Source organism: Vulpes lagopus, chromosome 2 (genome assembly GCF_018345385.1).
Source record: "Vulpes lagopus strain Blue_001 chromosome 2, ASM1834538v1, whole genome shotgun sequence".
Lineage (NCBI taxonomy): Eukaryota > Metazoa > Chordata > Mammalia > Carnivora > Canidae > Vulpes > Vulpes lagopus.
This window is the reverse complement of record NC_054825.1, coordinates 37,457,050-37,484,325: the sequence shown is the minus strand read 5'-3', so window position 1 is coordinate 37,484,325 and position 27,276 is coordinate 37,457,050. Positions and strand designations below refer to the sequence as shown.

General features: G+C 56.0%; 1 protein-coding gene across 5 annotated transcripts in view; it reads left to right on the top strand.

Annotated features, from left to right (window-relative positions):
• Window positions 1–27,276, top strand: part of RASGEF1A (RasGEF domain family member 1A) — a 155,109-nt gene that overhangs the window by 117,142 nt on the left and 10,691 nt on the right. For 2 of the 5 annotated variants that reach the window (XM_041745154.1, XM_041745158.1), the window contains exon 2: window positions 26,153–26,353. In XM_041745154.1, coding sequence (XP_041601088.1) covers window positions 26,159–26,353 — 195 coding nt within the window. In that variant the 5' untranslated portion in view covers window positions 26,153–26,158. Of the gene's footprint in view, window positions 1–6,438; window positions 6,540–12,264; window positions 12,395–14,795; window positions 14,935–26,152; window positions 26,354–27,276 lie in introns of those variants that run through there. The other 3 variants (XM_041745157.1, XM_041745153.1, XM_041745155.1) reach the window with 3 other exon arrangements.

The following is a 27,276-nucleotide window of genomic DNA, read 5'->3' as shown; positions in this document are numbered from 1 at the left end:
GATGGTTCTCCTTATACACCCCCAGCTCTCCCTCCAAAGGGCGTGTTCTCTCTAACAGCTTAAAGTTCTTTTTTTAAAATTAATTAATTAATTAATTTATGATAGTCACAGAGAGAGAGAGAGAGAGGCAGAGACACAGGCAGAGGGAGAAGCGGGCTCCATGCACCAGGAGCCTGACGTGGGATTCGATCCTGGGTCTCCAGGATCGCGCCCTGGGCCAAAGGCAGGCGCTAAACCGCTGCGCCACCCAGGGATCCCTCTCTAACAGCTTAGTACCTTCTGGCACCCTTTGCAGGAGCAGGGCTCTCCTGCAGAGATCCAGGATCTTCGTGTCCTCTCAGCCTCCACCCTTGGTACCCCCAGGCTCTACCTCGGACCCCCCTGGGACTGGTGAGGACTCCCTGAGGAGTTGTGCCCTCTGGATGCAGACCCAGGACACCGGCAGAATGGACAGAGAGGGTGAGCCAGAGCCAGGCCAAGTGGAAGGAGGTGCACCAGGGCCTCTAGTCTTTGGGCAAGGGCTCTCCAGGGCCTTGGGAACATCCTGTTTTCCCAAAGTGAGTGTTGAGGTATAGAGATGTACAGAGGTAAGGTAGCCCCTCAGGGACTCCAGCACCATCCCTAAGGGTGATGCCCATCCCCGGCATTGAGTCCCCATGTAGCCCACTTCACCCCTCTGTATTGCTGCCATCCTCTGATCCCTGGGTACTGGGAGGGGCAAGGGCAGGCCTACAGAAGGCAGGAGGGGCTGGGCAGAGGGGAGGGGCACCCTGGCTTTGGGAAGAGTCTGTGAGTTAGTTATGAGTAGTTAGTTACATGCTGGGTCAAAAAACATGGTTAGTTACTCACCCTCAGGGCAGGTGGGCGGCTTGCCCCCAATCTGTTATGATGTCAGGACGAAGGGGAGGGCCACAGGGCAAGGACAAGTGCTGGTGGTAGGCAGAGGGCTGGGAGGTTCCTGCCCCCAGATGGGGATGGGGGAGGTCATTCATTTAGGCAGAGCCCTGACCTCTGTGGTATGAGGGAGGCCAGAAGGTTAGCTGTCCTCCCCAACTCTGCCTACCCCCACCATTTCCTTCAGTGATGCCTAAAACCATAGTGATTTGTTTGCTCAGAATGTGATTCCCCCAAGGTGAGTGTTAATGGGACGGTTTTAGGGAGATGCAGAGGCCTGTGCGGCTTCCCCAGTGGACATCAGATAGTGCCCGATTGGTCCAGGTCTCTTGGGGATTGCATCGAAGCTGAGGAGAACTGGCACTCCTTCCCCTCCCCCGGTGGCAGACACAGCCCATGGGTATGAGCTCCATAGGGGAACCATGGCCACTCAGGGAGTTGACCGGCTCACAGGCCACACTGTGTCATGCAGGTTCCTAGTAAATGCTCTTAGCAAGGGCTTGGGAAAAGAGTGTTGCTGAGTGTAGACAGCCCAGGCTATCTCCCAGGGGAGCCTAGAACCTCTGGACAGTGTGACCCTGGGAAGTAGAAGTTTCTAGAAGTGCTCAGTTTATTTTACTTTGTGTCTTGCCAACCACGCTCACAGTTGTGTGTCTCAAACCCTGCTTTATACCCGGAAACAATAACTGAGAGAGTAGCATGCCTTGCCCATGACGCTGAGAGGTTGGAGATGGAGCTCTGCCCACACAGCTACTCTGGGTGACAAGGGGGCCAGTGGGCTGGAAGTCAGCGCAGGAAGCAGAGCCCCACTGTCATCTGCCCCCTTGCCCTCTGTGCCTGCTCCTGTGTGGTCTCGCAGTTGCCATTCAAACTGGCAGCCGGGCCTCCCCTGACCCCAGAGCTCAGGCCTCTGAGGTCTTGGCCTATGCAAGGCCTTCGTTGTCCTTGTTGACACCCCCTGTGGGGGCACTTGGGTTCCTGCTTCCTCTGTTCTGTGAGGTCCGTCAACCCAATTTAGGTCACCTTCCATCTTCCAACCAACACCTGGCAAGTGGTACCTTTTAAAAGACAGGAGCAGGTGTTTTCACAGAGGGGCCTTTGTTCTTGGGCAGATGCGGAGTGGGAGGCTAAGGCCCCTGGGGCCCCGAGATGCTCCTTCTCCCACATCAGCTTCCCTCAGCTGGGGCTCACAGAGTACTCAGAAGGTCCCTGAGCTCAGGTGGCTTCTTCCTGACCCATGTCATTATCTTTTTTGTTCTCAACTTTTTCTTTATTTTTTTTTTTAAGATTTTATTTATTTATTCATGAGAGACACAGAGAGAGAGAGAGGCAGAGGCAGGCGCCCTGCAGGTAGCCCGATGCGGGACTTGATCCCAGGATCCCGGGATCATGCCTTGGGCCGAAGGCAGATGCTCAGTTGCTGAGCCACCCAGGTGCCACATTGTTCTCAACTTTTTAAACATAAATTGTTTCAAAGTGTGCCATATAGCCAGAAAAGTGCCTGAGTCACAAGCGTGAAGCCCTGGTGATTTTTCATGGGATGAATACATGGGTGACTGGCCCCAACCCCAGCAGCGCCCTCGGAGCTTGATGTACACGGGATCCTGATCCCATGTGCCTGGCTTTCGTGCCTGGCTTTTTTAGCTGCACATGATTTGGTGAGATTGGTCCTTGTGGGTGGTTGACTCTGTCTAGCCTCATTGCTGTGGGGCTCTCCTGGATGAATACCCCGCAGCTCACGTGGAGGGCAGCCGGCAGCATCCCAGTTAGTGCCATTGTGAATAGTGCTGCTATAAATGCTCCTCGATGTGCCTTTTGGTGTGAATATGTCAGCATTTCTACGGGGGCTACACCCAGGGAGGAATTCCTGGGCTTTCCAGGCACAAGTGGACCATCTTCCCATGGGACCCTACCAGTTCTTGCTCCCACTGCCAGCTGCTCAGAGTTTCCACTGGGCCACAGCCTCCCTGGCACTTGGCACTTTCTGCCTTTTCATTTTAGCCATTTTGGTGGGTGTACGGCAGCGTCACACTGTGGTTTTAATTTCCCTTCCCTGATGACGAATGAGGTTGAGTGTTATTTCCTTTTTCTTACATTTATCACCATGTTAGAGATCCTTTTTTATGCAATGCCTCTTCAACTTGCCCATTTTTTCAAAATTGAGTCTTTTGACACTTTTGATTTGTTGGAGTTCTTCATATATTGTGGATATGAGGCCCATGCTGGATATCTACATCTACATTTGTATCTGCACATATATGCACAGACACACACAGACACTTATTCAACAGATCAGTGCCGAGTGCCCCCATGCACAAACATCACAATTATTGGGGCACAGCAGTGAGCAGGAGAGACAAAGGGCCTGTACTCATGGAGGCCGAGTTCTCCCTAGAGATTAATGAGCAAATAGGAATGTGTGGACTGCAGTACAGTAAGGAGAAAAGGGGGCAGGAAGTGCCGCAGTGGAGGTTAAAGTCTGTAAATATGTCACTGGGCAGGTGACGTGTCTGTAAGGACCTCCAGGGAGAGCCTTGCTGATGCAGGGGGAGGGAGGGAGGACAGGCCTTTGGGGGCTGGCACACAGCGAGCAAGGGCTCAGTGGAATGTGGCAGGCTTCAGATGGGGACAAGTCGTCGGGTCACTGGGACTCTGGCTTTCCTTCATTGGGAGTTTTAGGCAGAGGAGGATGGGCCCTGATGCAGACTGAACAGGCCCCTCACCTTGAGCCTCAAGTGTAGGTGGAAGGAGGGACACGGATCAGAAGTCTGTTGCAGTAGGTCTAGCCTCCTGTCCCAGGGTCCCCTCTGTCTCAGATGTCTGCACTGGCGAGGGTGTCCAGGGTCACTGTCATGGCTTCCCTGCTCTTTGCCTTCCTCGGAGTGTCCTCTCATGGTCACCGGATGGAGACGCGGTTCTTGGCCTCACATGCAGCTGTCATCATCTGGGGTATCCATCCTCTGTACCTTGTCTTTCCAGAAGCTCCCAGGAGATGTCTACTGGCCATTCTACACCTGGATCATTCTCTACTTTCTAAAGCCAAACCTGGCAGTCTCCATAAGCCCTCCCTACAGGATCTTACTCCCTGCACCCAGCTCTACCCACAGCTTCAAGCTAGGGAACAGGCCAGCAGGGGTCAGCCCTGGCATGCCCATCCCCCCACCTCTTTGGGCACCAGGAAGGGTATAGATATAGTCCAGATTCATACATGAATGCTGAGGTCACACCTGTGAGCAAAGGAGAGAATGCCCTCTGTGTCTATAGGGACATTCCCATTGTTGAGACAATGGGCAGAAGGGCCCTCCTTCCTCCTGGGGAATCATCTACCTTATTTTGGTCCTTGGGGATGCTGGTGAAATCTGTAGGTGAACACCTGGGAGAAATGGCTCTGTGACTGTACAGGAAGGTGCTATGGAGCTGCATATCAGCTCAGCCACCCCCTCTGGGCTGTACCGTTTAGACCAGCAGAGGAGAAGACTTGTTCTGGGAGCAGGGGGTGGCAGGCGTGTTAATTGCCCACATGGACTTCCTGAGACCATACTGTGGCCACCTTAGGGCCCAGATATAACACAGGGTTGACAGTTAGAGCTGAGGATCACAGGGTGCCTGGCAGGCTTCCCCAGGGCAAGAACCCAGGCTTCACCCTTCTTGGTGCTCTGGAGCCATCTGAAAGGATAGGGTGGACAGACAGGTGCAGGACCCAAAAGCCAGGCTAGTCCCAGTGCTACAAGTCACCTGCAGAGGCCACCATAAACTTTGTATCTTCCAGCTGGCCTGAAATGAGATGCAGAAGCAGCAGGGGGAAAGGGCAACGTGAAAGCTTGGAGGGCTGATGTGCCAATGGTCTGTGGCCCTGGCCATTTCTGCCTGTGCTTCTTCCCACCCCCCCACTGCCCATCCGTAGGAGCTGCACGAGGCTGCAGTTAACAGTGCCAGGTGCTAGAGCAGTGAGACCTGGGCTCCAGTCCTAACAGAGAGTGAGGGGTTGGTGGGCAGAGCTCCAAGAGATAGACACCTGTTTCCAAACTCTTGCATCTTCTAGGGGGAGGTAGGTGAGGGGACCCTGCACAGCCCCTAATTATGCAAGACAGAAATAACCATCCCCTGAACTCAGCCTGGTGACCAATCTTGGGACTGTTAAGAGAGCAGGCCAACAAGAAGGGGTAACTGGGAGGAGAGATGCTGTTTCACCAGGCTGCTGGACAGAGGGTGGGCCTGTGGGCCTGGTGTGGACACAGAGTCACCTCTGCCCCTCCGTGCCCCAGGGCTTGCGAGTGAACTCTCTTGGGCTTATCTCAGCCTATCTCTGGGCATCCTCTCCTCTCTGTAGCGTGCAAGCTGAGAATCTCCCTGCTCCTCCCTAGTGGTGACTCCCCCATTTGGTTTCCCACCTCAGCCTCGGAGCCCTCCAGTTCCAGGTCTCCCAGGGAAGGTGCTCTTGGCTCAGTCCATCTTTTCCATCCAAATTATCAGAGCCCAGGTTGGGGTCCACGGCAGGCACACGATGGAGGGGGTGACGTGTCACCTGACAGGATTCCTTCGGAGTGCCATGTGCCAGGCCCGCCCCACGCCATGTCTCAGATTAGTCCTCCCACAAAAGCAGCTGCCATAGCCCCCGTGTTCACTCAAGGAAATGGAAGAACAGAGTTCCGTGTGACGCTTGCGACCAGAGTGAGCGCCCCGTCAAGGGAAGCATTCAAGCCAAGTGCTGGCCAAGCACCTGCTCTGTAGTGGATGTCAACGATGAGGTGAGGTCGCAAAGGTGGAAGAGAGGCTCAAAGGGAGGAGATGGGGTCACAGCGGGGCTCTCCGCGAGCGGGATCTCGCCGACGCATCTGCTCGTACCCCGCACCGAGTCCCGACCCACAGAGCCCCCCAGCGCCCGGTGGCTCATCGCGCCCCGCAGCACTGACGCGCTGGTGCGGCCGCCAGACGGACGGCACGGCCCGCGCCCCTGCGCTCCCAGCGCCCCGAGGCCCCGCGCAGGGCCCCTGCGCCCTCGCCCGCACTTGCCCTCCTCGCCCAAGCCGGGCGGCGCCCCGCCCCTCGGCCCCGCCCTCGGCCCCGCCCCGCCCCTCGGCCCCTTCCCTCCCCGCCCCGCCCTCGGCCCCGCCCCCGGCCCCGCCCCGCCCCTCGGCCCCGCCCCCCCGCCCCTCGGCCTCTTCCCTACCCCTTTCCACCCCGCCCCGCCCCTCGGCCCCGCCCCTCGGCCCCTCCCCTCCCCTCGGCCCCGCCCCTCGGCCCCGCCCCGCCCCTCTGCCCCTTCCCTACCCCTTCCCGCCCCGCCCCTCAGCCCCGCCCCTCCCCTCGGCCCCGCCCCTCGGCCCCGCCCCGCCCCTCGGCCCCTTCCCTCCCCGCCCCGCCCCTCGGCCCCTTCCCGCCCCCTTCCCGCCCCTGCCCCCGCCCCGTTTCTGGCGCGACCCCGCGGGCCTCGGCCCCACCCAGGCCCTCGGGTGCCCCGCCCCGCCCCGCCCCGCGCGGGGCCCCGAGCGAGCCGGAGGGCAGCGGCCCCGGGGAGCCCGCGGGGGGCGGGGCGGGGGCGGGGCTTCCTCGGCGCTCAGGGAGACGAGCGGCCGCGCTCCGGGCGCTCACGGCGCCGGGGCTCAGCGCGGGGAGCAGCGGCCAGGATGTTTCTGGAGCCCCAGGTAGGGCTGCGGCACGTGGCAGGTGCAGGTGCCGGATGGCGAGGCGGCGACGTGGGGGCGCACGCAGGCCGAGCCCTCGGTGGCGGCAAGACCGCGGGCAGGGGTTCCTGCGCCGCCGAGAGCTCGGGAAGAGGCGCTGTCCTCCGGCAGTCCGTGGACCCTCCGCACCAGCCTGGCCCTGCTCGGCTCCGAAGGAGCCTGCCCTAGGGAGCCACTCCCTCTGCAGGTCTCGGCTGGGGCACCTGCTGCCAGGTGGGCGGCGCCAGGGCTCGGAATGGGTGGATGCCCTGGGCTGCTACTGCTCTTCCTGGCTCGGCTTGCTGATACTAGTGAGCGTCTATGGCTGAGGGGCACCTGCACGCGTCGCAGGGGCCCTTGTGGTGTGAATAGGGCCAGGGAGGCAGGAGACAGCAGCCCCAGCAGCATGACCGGGAGGAGGGTGGCTGCCTTGGGACTGGCAGTCAGGTTTGTTGAGCCCGGACAACCCTGGATCCTTTCCCAGACTTGAGGGGTGCAGAACCACCTGTTTGCCCTGGAGGAGGTGGGGGAGAGGAGGAGGTCTGTGACGAAGTGGGCTCGTGGGAGGTGTGTATGTGTGTGTGCCATGTGTGGGCGAGAGTGAGAGTATGTGAAAATGCAGGCGTGTTTATATATGGGATGTGTGTGTGAGTGAGAGAGGGAGAAGGAGGGAGAGGTGTGTATGGGGGCAGGGTGGTGCCTGTGTGGGCCTACAAATGCCCGTATATTTAAGGAGAGTGAGCTCCAGGGTGGGGCTTCAAGGAGTGTGGGCTCCAAGGCGAGGGGTAGCGTCCTTGCTGCTGCAAAGGAGACAGAACATGTCCTGGATGTAATCTTGATCATGAGGCAGCGTGCTGCATTTCCATGGCTGTTTATTAGAATCCACCCTTTGAAACAGATTGGCAGTGTGACTCAGGTACGAGGAGCTGCCTCTGTTCCCAGCCCCCTTCTCATGCAGCTGGCCCCACAGACCTGGGAGCTCAGGCCCAGTGTGTGTGGGGGGGAGGCAGGGACACAGAGGGGGGCCTCCGCTGAGCTGGCCAGCCCTGGCTGTGCCAAAGTCGCAGGCCTAGTTTGTTTGTTTCTTCATTCATCACTTGTTCAGCACACATTGATTGAACACCTGTTGTGTGCAGGTTCTGTGGATTCAGCAGGGGACCAAACACCACATTCCCTGTCCTCATGGAGCCCACCTTCTAGCAAGTGAGAATAGGGGAAAGCACCATCAGTAGATACAACATGAGGGGTGCTTGGTTGGCTCTATTGGATGACCGTGCGACTCCTGAGCTGCATGTTCGGTGCAGAAATTCCTTAAAAAAAAAAAAAACTTAGAAAAAAATTAAATATGATGTGGAATGTTGCATGGTGATGATAAAGAGAAAAGGTAAGGTGAGAAAGAGGAATGGGACCTAGGGAGAGTACATGGGTCAGAATAACTCAGGGTATCTGCAGAAACAGATCAACCCCGTGAACCCAGTGGGTTTTAACAACACTGCAATTTGGATCCTGCCCCAAGCCTTCCTGAGGCCCTGTGTGGAGTGGAAGAGAGGCTCCTGCACTAGCGTGGTAATCCCCAGCTCAGAGTGCCGCCTGCACTTCTGCTCCCTGCTCTTGAGCCAGATGAGTCGCGTGGCCCTGTTCAGTATCACTAGGATGGGCAGTGACCATCCTGCTCAGACTGGCTAGAAGGGCCCAGTGTACTGACCCCCACTGCTGTTTGCACCTGGGGTAGTATGGTGAGGGGACACCTCAGAACGTGTGCCATGTGCGGTGTGCAGGAAGAGCAGAGGGGAAGAAGGGAAGGAGGTGGTAGTGGGATTGGAGGGCACACTGGGAAAGTGCTAGCCAGGACTTTGAAGAGGAAGCCACCTATGTGTCCAGAGGACAGATAGAGGCTGGGTGTCAGGAGCAGAGCAGGCCAGAGGGACAGGAAGGGGAGCCAGCAGCGTGACCCAGGGGCTCAGGTCAGGGAGCTGCGGTGCAGGGCAGAAGGGCCCATCCAGAAGCGCCCTGAAGCTTGGTGAGAGGCCTTGCGGGGGGCGGGGAGAGCGGAGAGGTGGCACTGGGGGCAGCAAGGGGCAGGTTGACCCCAGGAAGAAGGACATTGCCCCTAGCAAAAGGTGAGGAAAGATGCAGGGAGCACCGTTGAGGTGGGCAGGAGGCAGAAACAGTTTGACATCCTCCCAGGGGAGATGTCACCTGGCAATGGGAGGGCGGAGGTCTGGCGTGGAGTGCTGATTTGGAGCCCTGGCGTCTCCCATCCTATGGGCCCCTTGCTGCCCCCTTGCTGCCTTCTGGCTGTACAGCTCACGCCAGTGCCTGCTGCCTCTGGGCAGCTTGGCCTGGGCACCACACTGCCAGCTTGCTGGTCCTGCCTGCTGGGATGGGGACCCTTTGTGTGAGTTTCCCCAGGGACAGCAGGGTGGGCCAAGGGCACTGTAGAGTCCGGTGTTGACCTGGCTGCTGTGTGTATCAGGGACTGGCAGAAGTCCTGGGGACAGCATGGCCTGCCTACCTAGTAAGCACAGGACCGCCATAGTCTGGTCTTCAAGGGCTAGGCAGTCGTGAGGGCTGCTTGGGGGACAGTCACAGGCTGGCCTTGGAATGCATAGGGTTTGGCTCAGGCATTGTGTGGCCTGTGTTGGGGTTGGGGTCTCTGTGGAGGCTGCCCATACCCTCTGTACCTCTGGGCTTTGTGGGCCTTATCCTCCAGGGGAGCTGCTGAGGAGTGACCAGAGGATGGCTGCGTCTGTCAGCACTGCTGCGTCAGCCAGGAGACCTGTCCTGTCTCCATGCTCTTACTTCTCCTAACCTCCTGGAAAATCCCTCGTCATCCTTGGGAGCCCATCTCAAAATCACCTTTTCCAGGAAGCCTTCCTTGACTCCTTCCTACAGAGTTAGTCCTCTCCACCCTTGTGCTTCCTCAGCATTCAGCACAGACTCTGGTCCTGAGTTGCTCACGCTGCATGGTGGTGTTGCACCTGTCTGCTCTGGCAGATACTGAGGCCCATGGGTTCTTCCATTTCCAGGTATGCAGCACAGGTCAGTAGGGCCTCATGGATGTTTGTTGACTGACTAAGTGAGGGAAGGAAGGAATAAACATGAGAACTGGACATGGCCCGAGGAGACTGCTTAGTTCTGCCTCCTTGTTTTACACATGGGGAAACTGAGGCCCACAGTAGCCTGGCTTACTTGTGTTTAGGTAGGAGGTTGGGTGTAGAACTGGCTCCCAGACCAGGATGCCTCCATTATGCTGGGTTTTGGACTGTCCGGGTCCCTGTGGTCTCCAGGACAAAGGGCCCCCAGCGGCAGACAGGTGGAGGGGCCCCAGGGCAAGCAGTCAGGTGGGAGCATGTGGACAAAGGCAGTGGTGTTTCAGGGTCTCAGGAGGAGTAAGGCAGCCATCGACCTTTAGTGGGGTCTCTCAGTCTCTCCCCTCAGGATAGTCCCAGGCTTGCGAGGGCTTCAGCCCTGTGGCCTCCTGTCCTCGGTGGCGTTTCTCTGGCAAAGCCACTGGCGGGCACCTCAGCCTGCAGTGGAACAAGCCGCCTTCGCTGTCCTGCTCACACCCACCTGCCTGCCGAGGCCCAGCCGCAGCAGTTCCCAGATGTCACGGCTACCCCCTGCCTGAGGTGGGGCTGGCCACTGAGTCAGTGTCCCCAGTCCCAGGACTGGGTCTCACTTGGCCTTCAAGAGGTCGCCGCGCCAGTAACCCAGGGGAAGGGGGGCTCGGGGCTCCAGGCTCCAGGGTCACGGCTGCAGCAGTGCCGGGGAGCAGGAGGAGCTGACGTGCATTCTGCTCCCGGAGCGGGCCTTCCTGTGAGCCGTGGGCAGCGGCCTTGGAGGAGCGCCCCTGCGGGTTCCCAGGGGAGGCTAGTGCCAGCCTGGAGGGTGCAGCGGTGCAGTGTCACGGTGTGTGGCCGGGTGGCTGACCTGGGTGGCCCTTGTATCCTTGGCCAAAGGTGGGGCCACCTGCAGAGCTGGGAGGTCCCGGGACAGCTGCTCACACACACCTCTCCCTACTGCTGCCGCTGGACTGAGCATCCGGCACCTGCTCCACATGGGGGGGGATATCTTTGGGGACAAGGACACTTTGTACCCAGGGGAGGTAGATAGCTAAGCTGTTCATTTTTTTAAAAATGAATATTAAATAATTGATAAGTGAATTCTTTCTTACTAGTTTGAACAGCTTTTCAGTTTGGCCTCCTAGAAAACCTAAGAAATTAATCAGATTACCTGCACAAGGAACATTCTAGCTCTTCATTTCTAATGTATCTTTTATTTATTTTCTTATCTTATTGTGTTTTCTGAAAGGGGCAAAGCAACATTAAATAATAGCAGTTGTCCTTGGCTTGATCTTCATTTTAATGAGAAGGCCTCTAATGTTTTACTGAGTCTGAAATTGGCTCTAAATTTCAATGGTTTGGATATTCTTCATCATGAACAGTATGCTCCTCTCCTCTCGCATTAATTGCCAAGAGTGTACAGCGAGAATGGATATTAAATTTCATTGAAAGCTTTCCTATATCTAGCAAGATCATCAAATTCCTTTCCTCCTTGGACCTATTAATGTGTTGACTTATTAGCTTTCCTGAGCTAAATCATCCTCATGTTTCTGGAATAAATCCCACTGGGTCAGACTCAATTGTGCCTTAAAATGCTTCTGGGTTCATTCTACTGATAAGTTGCTTAGGGTATTTTTCATCCATATTCATAAGTAAGAATTTATCTGTACTTTTTATTAGGGGACAGATTTGTCACATTTATAAATCATAGTTATGTCAGCTTTGTAAAACGAATAGGAAAGGTTTCCAATATGAATTGCATAGTTGAAATAGTTTAAATATCTTATAAAATTATCTTATTCTCCAAGGCTTGGAATAATTCATTTTAGAAACTGTCTCAGCCAGGAGTTGGTTTAATTTTTCCCTAAGGTTTGGTTGGCTGTCAACTTTAATTTGCACTATGGTTATTGGTCTTTTGGGGGTTTAAACATTTTTTGTTTATTTTGGTTATTTATATTTTCTAAATAAAATCCCTGTTCAAATGCTTTTGGACCTTGTAGCACAGATTTATATAGTTGATTCTTTTATTTATAGTTGATTTCTTTTCTATATCTGAGACTGGATTCCCTTTTTCATTCCTAGTAGCTGTATTTTTGCATTTTCTCCCTCCTACCATCTTCCCCCTACTTCTCCCTTCATTCCCTCCCTCCCAACCTCCTTCCTCCTTCCCTTTATTCCACCCTTTTGTTGATTAGAACTGCGAGAGGTTTATCCTTCTATTTTGTGTTTTCAAAAGAAAAATCAGCTCTTACATTCAGTCAGCAAGTTTTACTCTCTCCTTAGTTAAATACACTAATTTATATTTTAGTAATTCCTTCCACTTTGCTTTGCTGTAGGTCTGTTTTGTTTTGAAGCTCTTTTTAGCTTTTTGAGTCAAGTGCTGAGTTCATTTTCATTTTTTTTGTTTACTTAAAATATATTGAAGTCTATGAATGTTTCTCTGAGAGCAGCTTTGGCCATATCAAATTTCATGAGGCATTTTCTTGTAAGGGTTATTTCTCTGTATGTCTGTAATTGGAGTTTTGATTGTCTCTTTAACACAAACATGACTTAGGGAAGCTTTCTTTTCTTTTCTTTTTTTTAAGATTTATTTGTTTATTCATTCAGAGAGAGAGAGAGGCAGAGACACAGGCAGAGCTTCGGAGAAGCAGGCTCCATGCAGGGAGCCCAACGTGGGACTCCATCCTGGGTCTCCAGGATCACACCCTGGGCTGCAGGCTGCGCTAAACCACTGCGCTACCGGGGCTGCCCTTAAGGAAGCTTTCTAATCAAGTGGGTAGACTTCTTTGGTTCACAGTTTGTTTATTAATAACCAGCTATTATGTTAAGTTGTGTCCACAATGTTCGGTTACCCGTACATTTCTGTTGGGAGACTCTTTTGGGGTTTCATTGGTTATAGGATGTGTGAACAATGCAGATGAATACTCTGGATGGAAGGTATTCCATGTACTGTCTCTTCATGATTCCATGCCTCTGGTTCAAGGGAAGACACTGCACTGTTTTCATTCCTTTCTACCCCTTAACTCTGGGTATCCACCACTTGTCAGAAATTGTAGAAAATATCAGTTGTTGTTCTGCTCTCTATCTGGTCCATGAAGAGGAGCTCACTGCATTGTGCTTGGACTTTGACAGCTGACCCATTTCCTGGGCACAGCAGGGCAGGCGTATTCTCCTATTCGCTTTTCACTTTCAATCCTTGGCAGAAAGAAACAGCCTGCTGGGGAGGGAATGTGGCTAGGCCCCCAGCTCTGCCCTGTCAGATCATGTGGCCTGGGGCTATCCTCAGCCTTCTGGTCTACACCTCATGGAAGGTGGACAGTAATGCCTTGGAGAGTGCTATGGGATGTGCAGGATGGCCCAGTGGGTAGAAGGCTCTCCGTGAATGTCACCCATTGCCAGTGAGGTTGCTGAGCTGTTTCAGGGAGGTCCTGAAATCCTCCCAGCATGGGATTTCTTGGGGGCACATCATTGGTTGGCCCTGGGACCCTGACATGACCACCCCGCTCATCCTGGCCTCAGCGCTGCACTCATCGGGCCCTTCTCTGCACAATCCAAGCAGGTGACTCTACCTGGGCCAGGCCGTGTCCATCTCAGAGGGTCCTGGCTGGCTGCTACCTGCCTCATCTTACATCTGCTCCCCTTTCTCCTGAGCCTGTGCTGATGGTTCTAAGTTTTATGTCAGATCATGGTCGTCACACTCACCAGGCTTCAGATCTCAGACAGACTCCTACTTTGGAGTTGTAAGATCTGGGCTGATGATATAAGTAAGCCCTTTCAGCCTTTGTTCCTTCCTCTGGAAGATGGGATGACAGCTGTTGTGCTAGCAGCATATGTAGTGCCTTATGTGGGGAAGTGTGCTACCCTGGGGAGGGATGGAGGCAGTTGGGCCCTTGGTACTCCTGGGGGCTGGCTGGGATCTCGCTACTGGTCATGAGCCCACAGGGCCGGGGGACATCGGGGGTGTGGCAGTAAAGCTGCTGTGTACAAGGGAGTGGACATAGGAAGTGGCCCAGGGAGTGGAAACGGCTCTCTGGGTCCAGCAGGGAGGAGCTGGGAGCCCCCTTGCCCTCCACCCCAAGGCTACACAGAACCCTTCTACTCCCAGCACAGCAGGGTCCTGGGGCACTCCTCGGGGCGTCTGCAAGGAGGGTGACAGTTCAAGCAAAGGAAATTGATTTTTATTTGTTTTAAACACAAAGGAAAATCGTTGCTTAGCCTAATTAGATGTCATTTGAAAATAAAGGAACTGTGTGTTCTTATTTTTCTATACCCCAGCAACCCTAGGCAGCCTTGGAGGTGGAGGCTGACGCTTACACCTAGGAAGGTCTGAGTCACAGCCTGTCCCGCTCCCTACCCCACCCATCCTGGGGAGCCCAGCCTCCCTGCCTCTCAAGGACCCTCAGCTCTGATGCAGTCCCCTCACTGTCCCCCTCCTGGAACCCCGGCTCTTCTTGCCTGATGGGCAGAGCCCCAGTGACAGGGCAGGTTCTGAGCAGCAGCTTCTTAGGTGGCTGCTCCACGTAGAAAAGGGACCCTAGAGGAGCGAGTCCCGTAGAGGTGGGGATCTGTGCCCTGTTCCCCTTTGGGACACCTTGAGAAGACTCCCAGAAATGACAGGACTGGCTCGCAAGTGATCTGTTGGGACACTCTCCTGTCCTGGCCTGTGGCCGGCCGCTTAACCTCCAGGAGTGCAAGCTGCACCGCACATGTGGGAGTGTTGGGGTGACCCCTGTGGAATCCAGTGGGGTGGGCCCCAGGGGAAGGAGGCCCTGGGGACTGCCCCCGTCCCAGGGCCCTCAGCCACGAGTGGGAGGCCGCGTGCCAGCCCGCCGCCCTGCGGGAAAGGGCAAGGATTCTCTGAAATCCTACCTGCTCCATCCCGGGACCTCTCAAGGCTCAATAACGGGATGGTTATCGGTGGACAATGACATTTTGTCCCCTGAGCAGCCACCAGAAGAAGCTGACTGGACAGAAAGGGAGAAAAGAAGGAGGGGAAAAATGAGGAAAAAAGCCGGGCTCTGCAGAATTTGTATTTAGGAGTGTGAAGAGGAGATGGCAAGATTCCTTCACTCAATTCAAATAGTATTTGGTGCTAGAAAGGAATTCAGAAGGAAAAAAAAAAAATGAATCATGCGTCTGTAACAAAGCTTTAATTATCAGCATTGCTCCCTAGGCTAGGCCTTTGTCGAGGAGGCGCCCGGGGAGGTGCTGCCCGGCTCTGGTTCCCACAGCAGCCGCCTCCTGGCTGGAGTCCACCCTGCAGCCCCCCGCCAGGCCCCAGACTGCCCCCCAGGCCCACAGGGGACACCAAGGTAAATACGGCCCTTCCTCATGGCATTTGTGATGTGATTTCCAGAAGCTTCGTTTATGTAAAAAATGTTACTGCTTGCCCTCCAGGAGCTCCTGATGCCCACTCGGCTGGGAGGACGGAGAGGTAGGAGCTGCAGGGTGCTCCCGTGGCCCGATCTGCAGGGATGGGACCAGCCATGTCCTCCCAAGGCCTTCCCTGCTGGAAAGTCCATGCGGATGAGGAGGGAGGAGGGCTGAGGACCTGTCCACAGGGGTGTGTCACCCCCACCCCTCCCCACCCTGGGCAGGGGCCAAGCAGCCACCCTGAGGCCAGAACCAGCTCAGAGCCCCACTTGCCAGGGCAGGGCAGTGCCAGATCAATGGGTCTGTCTGGAGGCAGGAGGTAACTTCTCCCCACTTTTCTCCTGTGTGCAGGAGGGGACTCTGCTGTTCTGGGCACGAGGAGTTGAGTGAGAGGGACCTCAGAGATGGGGTCAGGAGAGGCCAGCACCAGCCTCCAAAATCTGTGTCTAGGAAGGCAGCAGGTAGCTTTGATGACAAGTCCACCCCAATCAGCTGATACTGAGCATGTCCTGAGTGTGGGGGCCTCACTGCATGCTTACTACCACCTGTGATATAGGTGCTGGAGGTGCTGATTTTTTGCAGAGGAGGATGTGGCTCCAGCTTGTGGCATGGTCAGACCTTACTGCCAGTCCACTGGACTTCCAGCTCACGCTTGCAGCCAGACCCCAAATACTTGCAGCATGTGGCCCCAGCAGACAGGACCAGGGCTCTCTGGTGCTTAAGGGAGACACATTACAGCTCAAAGTTAGGAGGGTCTGAGAGCCAGTGTGTGGGGAGGAGGAGGACAGCCCCCAAGAGGGAGGTTCCTGCCTTAGGAGTGTCTGAATTCAGGCTGGGGGCTGCTTGTGTCCTTCTGCTACTGGGGGCAGCCCTCCATTCCTGGGAGTGAAGGAGCCAGAGGCGGATGGACAGCAGGTCTGAAGGAAGCTGCTCCCCTGTGGCCCAAGCTGCTCCAACCACTTGAGCCAGAGGGCAGGCCACTCTGGGGGCTGGGGCAACCTATGGCTTGCAGGGTCTTGGCTCCTAGAAGCTCTTGCACCCACCAGAATCTATGGAAATGACTGTGAGCTGAGCACACAGATCCTCTCAAGCAGGTGTTATCTATGCCCTTTGCGGATGATGCCCTGAGGGCCACTGGCAGGTCACTGGGCCATCTGCCCCAAGAGCTGCCAGCACCACCTGGCCCTAAGTCAGGGTGGATCCACTAAAGGTTTACCAAAATATTTTGCATATGCACAAGGAACCCTATAAAAGTGGTGGGGGGGGGCATGCATTTTTAAAAAAGATTTTATTTATTCATTCATGAGAGATACACAGAGAGAGGCCGGAACTAGGCAGAGGGAGAAGCAGGCTCCATGTAGGGAGCCCAGTGCGGGACTCGATCCCAGGATCAGGCCTTGAGCCAAAGGCAGACACTCAACCACTGAGCCACCCAGGTGTCCCCAGGGGGCATGCATGTAAACAAGCATTTCATTTACAATTTTGATTTGTCTTGCAACCTCCTGCCTAGAGTTTCCTGCGTGTAAAGTGAGGGTCCCCTCAGCCAATTCCTCTCCCCAGTCTGTACCTCAAAGGGGTCACCTTCAGATTCCAGGAGAGCCTCTTGGAAGGCATGCTTCATCCTGGACCCACACCAGAGGAGTCTCCCCAGAGACCTATGTAGGCAGTAGAGGAAGGCAGAGAGGGTGCCCTGCCCACTGCAGCCCGACACATTTAGTATGGCTGAAAGATAGGCAATCAGGAAATATTTGTTTGGATGTGAGCAAGCAAGACATGCTCCAGGGAAGATTTCCAGAGAGCCAGTGGGATGAAGGCTCATAGGTTGTAGGGCCTGGAAGCCTTGACACCAGCCCTTCCTTTTGTTCACCATGCTCTTCCTTTTCTAGAAGTCTCCTTCAAGTCTGCTCAGACCCTACCTCCTTAGGGAGGTCATTCTCTCCATCTGGTTAGATTACCATCTGCTCTGTCCCCACACTCCAGATCCTCTTCTCCTCTTCCTATTCTAGAGTGCTGATTATTTTTAAACCCCCAATATTGCATCCATTGATATGGGTCATTATGCCTGGCAGCTACAGCCTGCTCCAGTAGGGGCTCCGTGGGCACAGAGATCCTGTTTGCTTCATTGCTGGGTCTCCAGTGTCTAGGTAGGTCTTTGTTAACATCTGTGGATGGATGGATGGATGGATGGATGCATGGATGGACAAGGAGTTGGGTTCTGTGGAACATTCCACCTCCTACTCCGCCCCAGTACAAATGATTTTAGAGAAGCAGACAGCCGTAGAAGGGTGATGGGGTCCATTGTGCTCCTGCCTGACCTTGGCTGCCCCAGAGTCCCCAGCAGAGCTGGTCTGTGTGTGTTGCTGGCCCTGGTCCAAGTAGCCAGCATGATTTTCTCCCCAGTTGCGGCCTCTGAGTGCCCACGGGGCTCCTGCCTGCTCCCACCAAGGCTGGATTTTTCTGGAGCCAGGATGTAACCCAAGATAGCTCCATGAATACACTCATTCTGAAATCTCTGCCAAAGGCTGCCCTCTTGATTAAGTGGCCCACCAAGGGTGGGGTGAAAGCACTGGCACCCAGCTCCATCCAGGAGCACTTTCTCCCAACCCCCACCCTGTCTCTCTGTCTCTCTTTATCCTCCAGCCAAAAGAGGGGAGACTGGCAAAATGTGTAATTTTCAGTTGCTAATTGTGATGCCCTGCAGCTTGCTGAGCTAAAAATAGTCTTCGTTTTTGTTGAGTAGGTTAAAAAATAGAAGCCCACGTGCTGCCTCCAAAAGAAGCACCCCTTGCGAAGCTGGCAGAGGCAAGGCCGACGGGTGCCCCTCATCCACCTCCTGGCAGATCATGGGGGACTCATGCAGGATGGGCCCCGAAGGCCATTTTTATTCCTGTTTTCTAGGAAGCTAGTCTTAACTTCACATTTGTAGATGGGCTTCTGGGTACCCACCAGTTCCTGGAATTACATGCAGAATGCCATGGGGATGTGCATTGATTCATGTGTCCAGGGCGATGGCTTCATCCAGTGCTCAGATGAAGAGCATACCAGCCAGGTCATACCCAGCCAGGGACGTTGATGAGCAGAAATGACAGTGCTGAGAAGGAGCAGGGAGGTGGGCAGACGTACTCACAGCTGCCCCCCAGAGCCACATTATACAGATGCCCTGAACTCAGTGCCTTCATCTGAGAAATGGGTGTCTCTGTGCTGCCCCCTGGGTTAGGGGACATTGCATCAAGTGAGATGTGTGATGCCTAGCATATGGCTGGGCTCCAACCCCTGATGACAAACATTTGAAGGTTAGTCAAAAGAAAGCTTATCCCTGCTTTTGTGTTTCTCAGAAATTTCTGGAATTGCAGACTCTGTGATCTGGAAGGGGTGCTAAAATTCTGACTGCCCTGGGAACCTGCCCCAGCTCCTACCCTTCAGAGTCGAGTGAAGGCCTGACCCTGTTCCTGTCCTGCTGTGCAGGAGGCCATTCCCTCCAAAGGCTGCCGACCCCACTATCAACTGGGGCAGAGTTGGCTTTGTCTGAGGTTAACCAGTTATCTTTTGTGTTCTTCCAATAGTCCCCCTGGGGCTGAAGGAAGCGCTTGCTTCCTGCAGATGCCCTGTTGGGGTTGAGCTCTGTCTCCCATTTCCCAGGATCTGCCTTGGGGAAAGAGCTGGTGTTGGGAGCTGGTAAGCTGGGCTTTGGAGGCCAGGAGGCCTGAGGGCTCGGCAAGCCCACCAGTGTGGCAGGCTGCGGTCCCTCCCTTGAGGAGGCTCCTGCCCCAGCTGGCCACTCTGAGTCCCTTCCTGCCCAGAGCCGGCCGGGGAAAGGCCCTACGGGATGAAGCAGCGACCTGGAGGCTCCCTCCAGGGCTGGGAGGCCAGAGATGAGGGCCAGTTGTCTGAGAGCAGACGCTGGGCATGGGGACACCTCCAGGAAGGCGTACAGGCCTGCCTGGACAGTTGTGAACACAGAAGATTCTGCAACAGATACTGCAGGCATCAGAGTCAGTGTCATTTATATTCCTTACCCAACAATGTTCCAGTAAACCGTTGGCGACAACATCAGCTCATTGACTGTGGGAGTGCTCTGCAGGACACTGGGCGGTGTCGGGCCTCCTCGGGGCCTCACTGGATGGCTTGGCACAGGAAGCAGGAGAAGCACTTGGGAAGGAGTGTAGCCCTTACCCAGGCCTGGGCCAACATGAGGGGCACATTTGGGTGCTCACAGCAGGTTCCGGCCCTCATGGTGAGGCCCTGGCCCTCTGTCAGAGCAGCCGTGCAGGCCATCTAGGGCGCAGCTGGAGTTTGTGGGTAGAAGGACGGTACAGCAGGTCACAAAAAGTGTGCATGGCTCTCCCTCCCAGGGCGTGTGTGGCCTTTGCACACGTGTGGCCAGAAGCAGATGCCCTCCTGTGTTGCTCCCCGAAGGAGGGCCTGGACCCCTCAGGGCCCCAGTCTGCTGGCGCCGAATCAGGAAACAGCGTGGTCATGTGTGCTACTCACGTCTCTAGCTGAAGTCTCTGAAGGAGGCTACAAAAGGGAATTTGATTCATAATCTTCTACAGAAAACTCCTAGAAACCCTCTTTTTCCTCCACTGCCGGGTCTCTTGGGGCGCTGAGGCTGCCTGCCTTCTTGCCACTTACTCTCCTGAAGTCTCTGAGACCATCTGCCCCCACTCACTGCACTTCCTTCTCTTCCTCCAGGGCCCTCTGCTCACTCCTGACGCTTTTGTCACTGTGTGTTTTCCTTTCAAGGTTTGCATGTGTGTGTGCAGACTTGAGATGCGGGGCAGCTGCAAATACTCAGAAGCTAAGAACTTTGGCCACGTCCCTAAGACAGGCCTTGACTCTGAGCTGCATCAGGCCGAGCTCCGGACCCCCGGGAAGGCACCTGGATGGAGGAGTGTGTGCAAGCGGTCCCTCAGCTGGGCCCAGCAGAGCCTGGAGCAGGGTGTTCACCTCCTGTACTAAGGCTGCCCGGTGTGTGAGCGCAGTTCTGGGCCAGAAGCCGATCTTGTGCGTTCTCCCCTCCTGCGCTCCCCACCCCTGATGTGAAGCTCAGGGGCCAGCGCCCTGTCCCATAAACTCGGCCATCAGCATGTGCCTGTTGCAGGCATGGCATGGGGGGGAGGGGGTGTAGGGGACAGAGGGCACAGAAGCAAGACAAATGGATGCTCTTCTCCCAGCCCAGCTTCCCCAGAGATTGGAGCCTGAGCCAAAGCTAAAGTGCCCGCACTTACCCCCGAGTGTGGTCCAGAGATGCAGGGGCGAGGGAAGGGGAGTGAATGGGTATGGGGATGCCTTCCTGTAGGAGTCCCTCTCACTGGGTATCTTTGGAGAGGCTCTGTAAGACTTTTGTACCTCCAGCAGTCCATCTGGGGTGGGGAAGGGGAGTTTACCTGTGCTTCCATGTCCCGTTGATCCGAGTCCCCTCTGGGGTGTAACCTGTCCCCGCTACAACTTTTGGGTTGTGCATGGTGCCTGGACGGATCCACAGGACATGGCCCCAGCGAGAACCCACAGCTGAGGGTGATGGTGCGAGCCCCGAGGCCAGAGGCTGGTCAGAAGCCGTGGCAGCCAGTACTGGCCACTCCGTTGTCATTGAGGCAAGGCACAGACATGGTGGCACACAGTGGCATCTAGCACCACTCCCAAAGATGCTGGCTTCCAGTTTCTCATCTAGCCCTCACCATCACTCTGTCAGGGAAGTGGGGCAGGAAACTATACCCAACTGATAGCAGAGGGAACCGAGGCTCAGAGCAGCTCAGAGACTTCCCCAGTGTCCTTGAGACAGTGTCTCCTGACTTATTCTGGACTCTCTCACTGAAGTCCCAGACCTGAACCCCATGAAAGGGCCCGGGCAGGTGTGGGTGGGTGGTCACTATTGGGGTGAAGATGAGCATTCAAGGAATGCAGGTGAGGTTTCTGGGGGTTTTTCCAAGGTCATGTCCCTTATCAGACCATGGAGGAGGAACAGGAGTGAGCCCCGAAGCAGGGGTAGCTGCAGGGCCCCATGGTAGCCGTTTCATTTTCTGGGGAGCAGCAACAGATAGGCCAGATGGAGCAGAGTGGGGGGGGGGTACCTGGAAAGGGGCAGAAGGATGGAGAGAGGTCAACGGTTGCAGCTCGTTGCTTTGCCCGCCTGGCCTACCTCACCTCTGGCCAGCCTCCTGGACCCTGCTGGCAGCAGGTAGCTAAGGGTCCCTTGGCCTGCGCCTCTCCCAGGCCAGCCCTCTCTGCCTGCCCCCATCCCACTCCAGCTGCCACAGTGCCACTCTGCCAGGGCAGGGGCAGTAGCTTCTCACCTGGCTGCCCGGCAGAGCCAAGTAAGACCAGGCATGAAACAGGCAAGTGCTGGCACTCAGCGCAGAGCCAAGTGTCTGTCGGGCTGGCAGGAGGGCCCTCCCGCCTGTGCCTGGGTACCTGGGCCCCTGGGCCTGGCCTGGTACCCATCTGGCCCCGTGCGGAAGGTGGGAAGCTCTCGAGGCCCAGCTTCCAGGAGATGGTGAATCACGCTCACCTGCCTCGCTGTGAGCCAAGTGCATCTCTAATGAGAAGGTGCTTGCCTTCCTGCCTGAACAGGGGAGCTGAGGGGAGGCAGAGGAGGTCGGGGGTAAGTGGCCTCCCCTCCCCCCAGGAGGCTGCTGCTTTGTCCAGGTGGGAGGTGTGGGTTCTGACCTCAGGACCTGCAGAGGCTGGTGTGAAGGCTGGCCCACCCTGGCTCCGTCCTCCTGGGCCGGGGCTCAGGAGGCTTCCAGAGCTCTCCTCCGAGTGTCCATAGCCTCCAGTCATGTCTGGGCTTAGCCAAAGGCAGAAGAAGTGAAAGAGAGGCTCCCTGTACCCCTTGTTCCCATTTTCACCTGGAAGACCCTGAAAACTGCCACGGCCTGGACGGGACCCCGGGCCAGTTAAATCAGGGTTGTGGGGGGCCAGGGCGGGCAGAACGTTTTTTTAAACACCCAGGTGATTTCGGGGCAGCCACAGCGCGGCCGAGGTGAAGCTGGCTCGCTTCGCTTGCAGGCTGACGCTCTCAAGGGCACAAGTATGTCCCACGAACACTCCGTGTCGCCGAGGTAGGCCTGGGCTGGAACTCGAGGTCCTGCATTTTAGCGAGTCTCCAGGTGAAGGTGCTGCTGGGTGGGCCATGCTGGGAGCCGCGAAGCTTTAGAAGAGGGTCTAAAACTCCTGAGAGTGGGTGAGTTCTGACTCAGGCCGAGGTGCACCACCTACAAGTTTCCTGGTGCTACTGCTGCTGCAGCTCCAGCACCACACTGGTTTTAGGGTATCTGTGTAGGGCCGGGCCCTCTGAGGCCTCTGGGGGCCTGTGTCTAGAATAATCTTGCACCTCTGTGTCCTGGGAACCCACATGGCCTGTGCGGGGTGCTGAGCACGCACGTCCTGGGAGTTGGCTCCTCCGGGACAGGGAGGTGATAGCATGTCTCATGTGCAACACTGTGCACATTTCATCCTCCCCGCAAATCTCGGAAGTAGCACACACCCTGTGCCCATCCCACAGGCGAAGAAATTAAGGTTGAGGATCCTGACAAAGTGACAGGTGGCTAAGCCAATTTCAGATTCAGGTCTCCCTGATGGCCTTCACTGCCATCTGGGTGCTGCTGGAATCTAGCTGTGTGACCTGGGCCAGTTACTTAGTCTCTCTGTGCCTTGTCCTCATCTGCAGCATATGGAGAATAACGGGTTTTATGAGAGTTCTTGTGGGGTTCTTGTGAAGATTTTTTTAAAAAGATCTTATTTGAGAGAGCATGAGCACAAGTGGGGCGGCAGAGGGAGAAGCAGCGCCCCCCGCCCCCCCCCCCCCCCCCCCACTGAGCAGGGAGCCGAAGTGGGACTTGATCCCAGGACACTGGGACCCTGACCTGAGCCGAGGGCAGACGCTTAACCAACTGAGCCATCCAAGCGCCCTATTATGAGGATTAACGAGAGGACTCAGTGTCACTGATGGCTTGTGTGATGTCCTCAATCTGAGCTTTGTTTCTTATTATGATTGCGCTTGCTGTGTGATACTCATCAGGACAGGAGCCCAGATATCCTGGGCGTTCCACTCTGAGTGGCCCTTCCTTGAGAAGTGGGCCAGTCGGGATAATAGACACGAAGGAGTGTGGCCAGTGACACAGTTCTGCTCTTGCTGGGATGGGAGAGGAGGACCCCAGTTGCAAGAACAGAAGGGACCACAAGGCCAGGGGGGTGGCCAGCAGAAATGCCAGGCAGGCAGAGGGCTCAGCAAGGGTTGTCCTCATCTCCACTTAATGGCTACGGAAATTGAGGCAGATTAGATTTGTCCAGGGGCAAGGAGCTGGCTGTTGTGTAGTGGGATTCAAAACGGAGGGTGCTCTAAATCTTTGCCCACTTGGCATTGAGCCTGGAGACCCCTCAATGCTTATGGCTGGGTGGGGGGCTCTGTTAGGGACAGAGAAGGGAGCAAGGAAGGGGCTCTGACAGGTCCCCAGGACCCATGAACTCAGTACACAGAGGAGGGGAGAGAGGAGGACATGTGGGCAGCATCCCTGGGTGGGTCCCCGGGCAGGATGGATGCTGGGGTGGTCCCATACAGCCCCTGTGGGCCCTCCCTGTTGTCTGTGTGGGTTCCAGGCCCCCGCCTTGAAGCCTGCCTTCTCCGGGGACCTGAGGTGGTGGCTGTGCTTCTATCCACACGCCCAGCCCTGGGCATCAGCCTCTTTAATGTGCTTTTATAAAAAGTACTGATTTCAAAGTCAGCTTCTTTGCACTAAAAAACAAAGTTATTTTATTTTATTTTTTCAAAGTTATTTTAAAAATGACAATCGGACGTACCATTTAGAAAAGCTACCAAATAGCTTGCAAATGTGTAGAATGGAAAGTGAAAGTCTCATCCTTCCCCAGTTCCGTTGCAGTGAAGTCTGTGATTAGTGTGGTGGTGACGGCCACACATTTCTGTGCATTTATGTAAGCCTATATTGATGTCATTGAAAAATGGGCACTATGGGATCTTGTACAGTTGGGGGGATAGTCATGGGGTTCTCAGCCCAGATGCTGCAGGAGGGGCTGCTGCCCCAGGCCGAAGGGATGGGCCCCTCCTGGCAGCTCCATCCTGTGGTCTTCTGGGCTGTGGTGAACAGGGTGTGGTGGGGTGCACTGGAGGACCAGAGCCCCAGCGGGGGAGGAGTGGGGTGATGACTGCGGGGCTGGCCATGGGCAGGTGCGAGGTGTGGTCAGGTGGCTGCCAGAGGCATGTGGACTTGAGCCCCCTCGGAAGCCCCCCAGACAGCTCGGTCACACACAGATGGAAGACGGTGCCTGAGTTTCTGACCTGGCAGGTCTGGGCCAGGGCCTGAGAATGTGCATGCCAGCACGTGTTGAGGGGTGTGTTCTGTGAGTCTGAAACCCCATCCCCAAGTGAGGCAGCTGAGTCTGGGGATCAAGGACCTTTCAATCTCTGGGGCTTTTCTTGAGTTTTCACTCTCCTTACAACGAAGTTTTTGGGAATTCTAAGGCAGTCTTCAGGTGTTTGCAGGTAAGCCTGTGTTATTTAGGCTGAGTGTCCTTTTTCCCTCATGTGAGGCTCAGCTGATGTGCTGTGGGATGGAAGTCGGATCTGCTCGTGTAGACCTTGGAGAGCCAGGGCCCTCTCACAGCAATAAAATAATCATGACTACTATTTGCTCATTGGGTAAACTGAGGCCACACTGGCTCAGAAGCCTGCCCCAGTTTGGATCAGAAAGCAGGCAAGGGCTGGGAGGAGCAGCAGCAGCAGAGGTGAGCACTATGGGAGCCCAAGGAGGGTGTATGCAGTTTCCACTCCCCTAAACAGGAGGAGGTGGCCTCCACCCCTAGGGAAGCAGAGCAGCATGGCTGACTGGGGAGGCCGGGGCTGGGGCACTGGGGCCTGCTCACCAGTACTCAGTGCTCACCAGATACGGAGAGAGCTCAAGAAGGCGCCCCGTTCCTCTGCTCCAACCTAGACCTGCCTGCCCTCTAAGTGGGGAGAGGGTGAGACTAGTCCAGCCAGTAGCACAGGCCACTCTGGCTGGCAGGAGGGGGAGCACGCACACGGGCCCTAACTTTAGAGGCCTTGGGCTGGCAAATGTGCCTCCCTCTGAGCCCCACGCAGCACCTCCCAGGCACTGACAGCTGCCCCGGGCACTGGGAAGCGGAGGCCCAGGAGGGCTGCAGAGTCTCCTAGGCCTCATGAAGACTTCCAGTAGAGGCCCTGCTGCAGGGTGAGGTGGGCACCCTCCTCCTGGTCCTGCCAGGCCACTGTGGGCAGCCCCAGCTGTGGGAGCCCTGAGCACCCCAGACTGCTGTCTGATGTATATGTCTAATAGGCAGTTCAAATTCAGCTCCAAAAGCAAGTTCCACATCTTTCCTCAAACCCCACCCTCATGTTCTTCCCCATGCTGGTTAATCCTCAGGCCCAAGACCATCCTTCACAGCATCCGGAGTTGACCCTGCTTCCCTCCTCTACCACCTGATCTGAGCCATCTCTTCCTGGGTTATAGCAAAACCCACCAATTGGTTTTCAGATCCCTCCCTTGCTGGGTCTCCACACAGCAGAAATAGTGACCTTCACCCTGAGTCACTTGGAGTCCCTGTGCCTGCTGTCTTACTCAGAGGAGGTGCACATGGCCCCCTGCCCCCAGCCTAGGTGTGCATAGTCTGGCTTGTTACTCCTCAGACCATTCTCCCTGCTTCTTCCCTCTACACACACTGGTCTCAGGATCTTGGCATCTGCTGTCCCTTATGCCTAGAATGTTCCTTTCTTATCCCAGGATGCTGCATGACTAACAGCATCAGTCTATCCCAGTGGTACCACCTGAGGCTGCTTTGACCACCCCTACATGCTTGGTCTTCTCCTCCATAGTTTTCTCTTCTTCACTGGGATGTAACCCCAGGAGGCAGGGTTCTGTGTGTCCGGGCTGTGGGAATGGGGCCTGCTATGCACAGAGCAGGTGCTGAAGAAACATTTATCAGATACCCAGTAGCTGCAGGGCTGCCACGGGGCCTGTCTGCCCACCTCTGATGCCCACCCATGGGTGGGGTGCCCCTCCTGGCCCTGGTGAGAGCCTCCTGGTGGGGCTCTCACCGTGCACCTGCACACACTCAGGATGCAGGCCAGCCTAGGAGGAGGAGGGCCTGGCGATTGGGCCTGTGATGCCTTTTTCTTCTTCCCAGGAAACTATGCCCCAGACGTCCGTCGTCTTCTCCAGCATACTCGGGCCCAGCCATAGTGGACAAGTGCAGCCCGGCATGGGGGAGCGAGGAAGCGGGGCCAGTAGCTCTGGGGACCTTGTCTTCCAAGAGGGTCGCCTCATCTCTGGGTCCCTGGAGGCCTTGATGGAGCACCTGGTCCCCACAGTGGACTATTACCCGGATGTGAGTGCCATGACCTGGAGATGGGTGGGATGAGTGGGGACCACCTGGGTTTCAGGGGAGGTTGCTTCTGGGATGGGGAAGGAGGCCCGGACCGAGAACTGAAGAGAGCAGTGTGGTAGGGGAAGGTCATCAGGAAGCCTCAGCCCTGCTTCCTGCTCTGCCCCCTGCTCCCAGCCTAGGGGAGAGGCACCTTCAGTGACTTCCCTGCTTACCCCAGGCAGCTGGGAGATGGCCTTGATGGCACAAGGAAGGATACACAAGGGGGTGAAACAGGGACCTGAGCTCTGGCAGGGATGTCAGGGAGGAAGAGCAGTCTAAGGGGTAAGGCTGGTGCCTTGGAGTCCTGATGAGGGTCCACCCACCCTGCATGTGTGTCCTGTCCCTGAGCTGGGAAGGTTGTTTTGTGCGTGAACTGCCATCGTCCAGAAAAAGAGGAGACAGGCCCGCCATGCTTGGCCAGCATACAGACCCCCAAGCGTGTGCCTGCGTTCAAATCCTCCCTCTTCATTTCAAGATGCCATTGGTACATTCTTAGGAGTCCCTTGTCGTGTGGCTTCCCTTCTGCCTCTGCTAGGGGCCATCTCGTAGGTACAGTGGTGTTAGGCCTGCTGCTCCCCAGGAGGGTCAGGCTGCAGCAGCATCCCAGCCACGACCCCCCTCTGTCCTGAGGGCAGAGCTGTGCTCCCAGCCTGCAGGGGCTGCCCCTCCCCACTCTCCAGCTTGTACCTAATGCTGCTGGAGCCTACTCAGCATCTAGGTGTGCCTGTGCCCTCCGGCCCAACATGGCACACCTCCCACCTACCCCCGCCATAGGGCTCCATCCTTCTTGAAAACCCTTCCAGACCTGGGCTGGGGCTGGGATTGGTGGTGCAGCTGGGAAGAGGGGCCTTGAGGCCCTGAAACAGCCTAGGGCAGGGTATCAG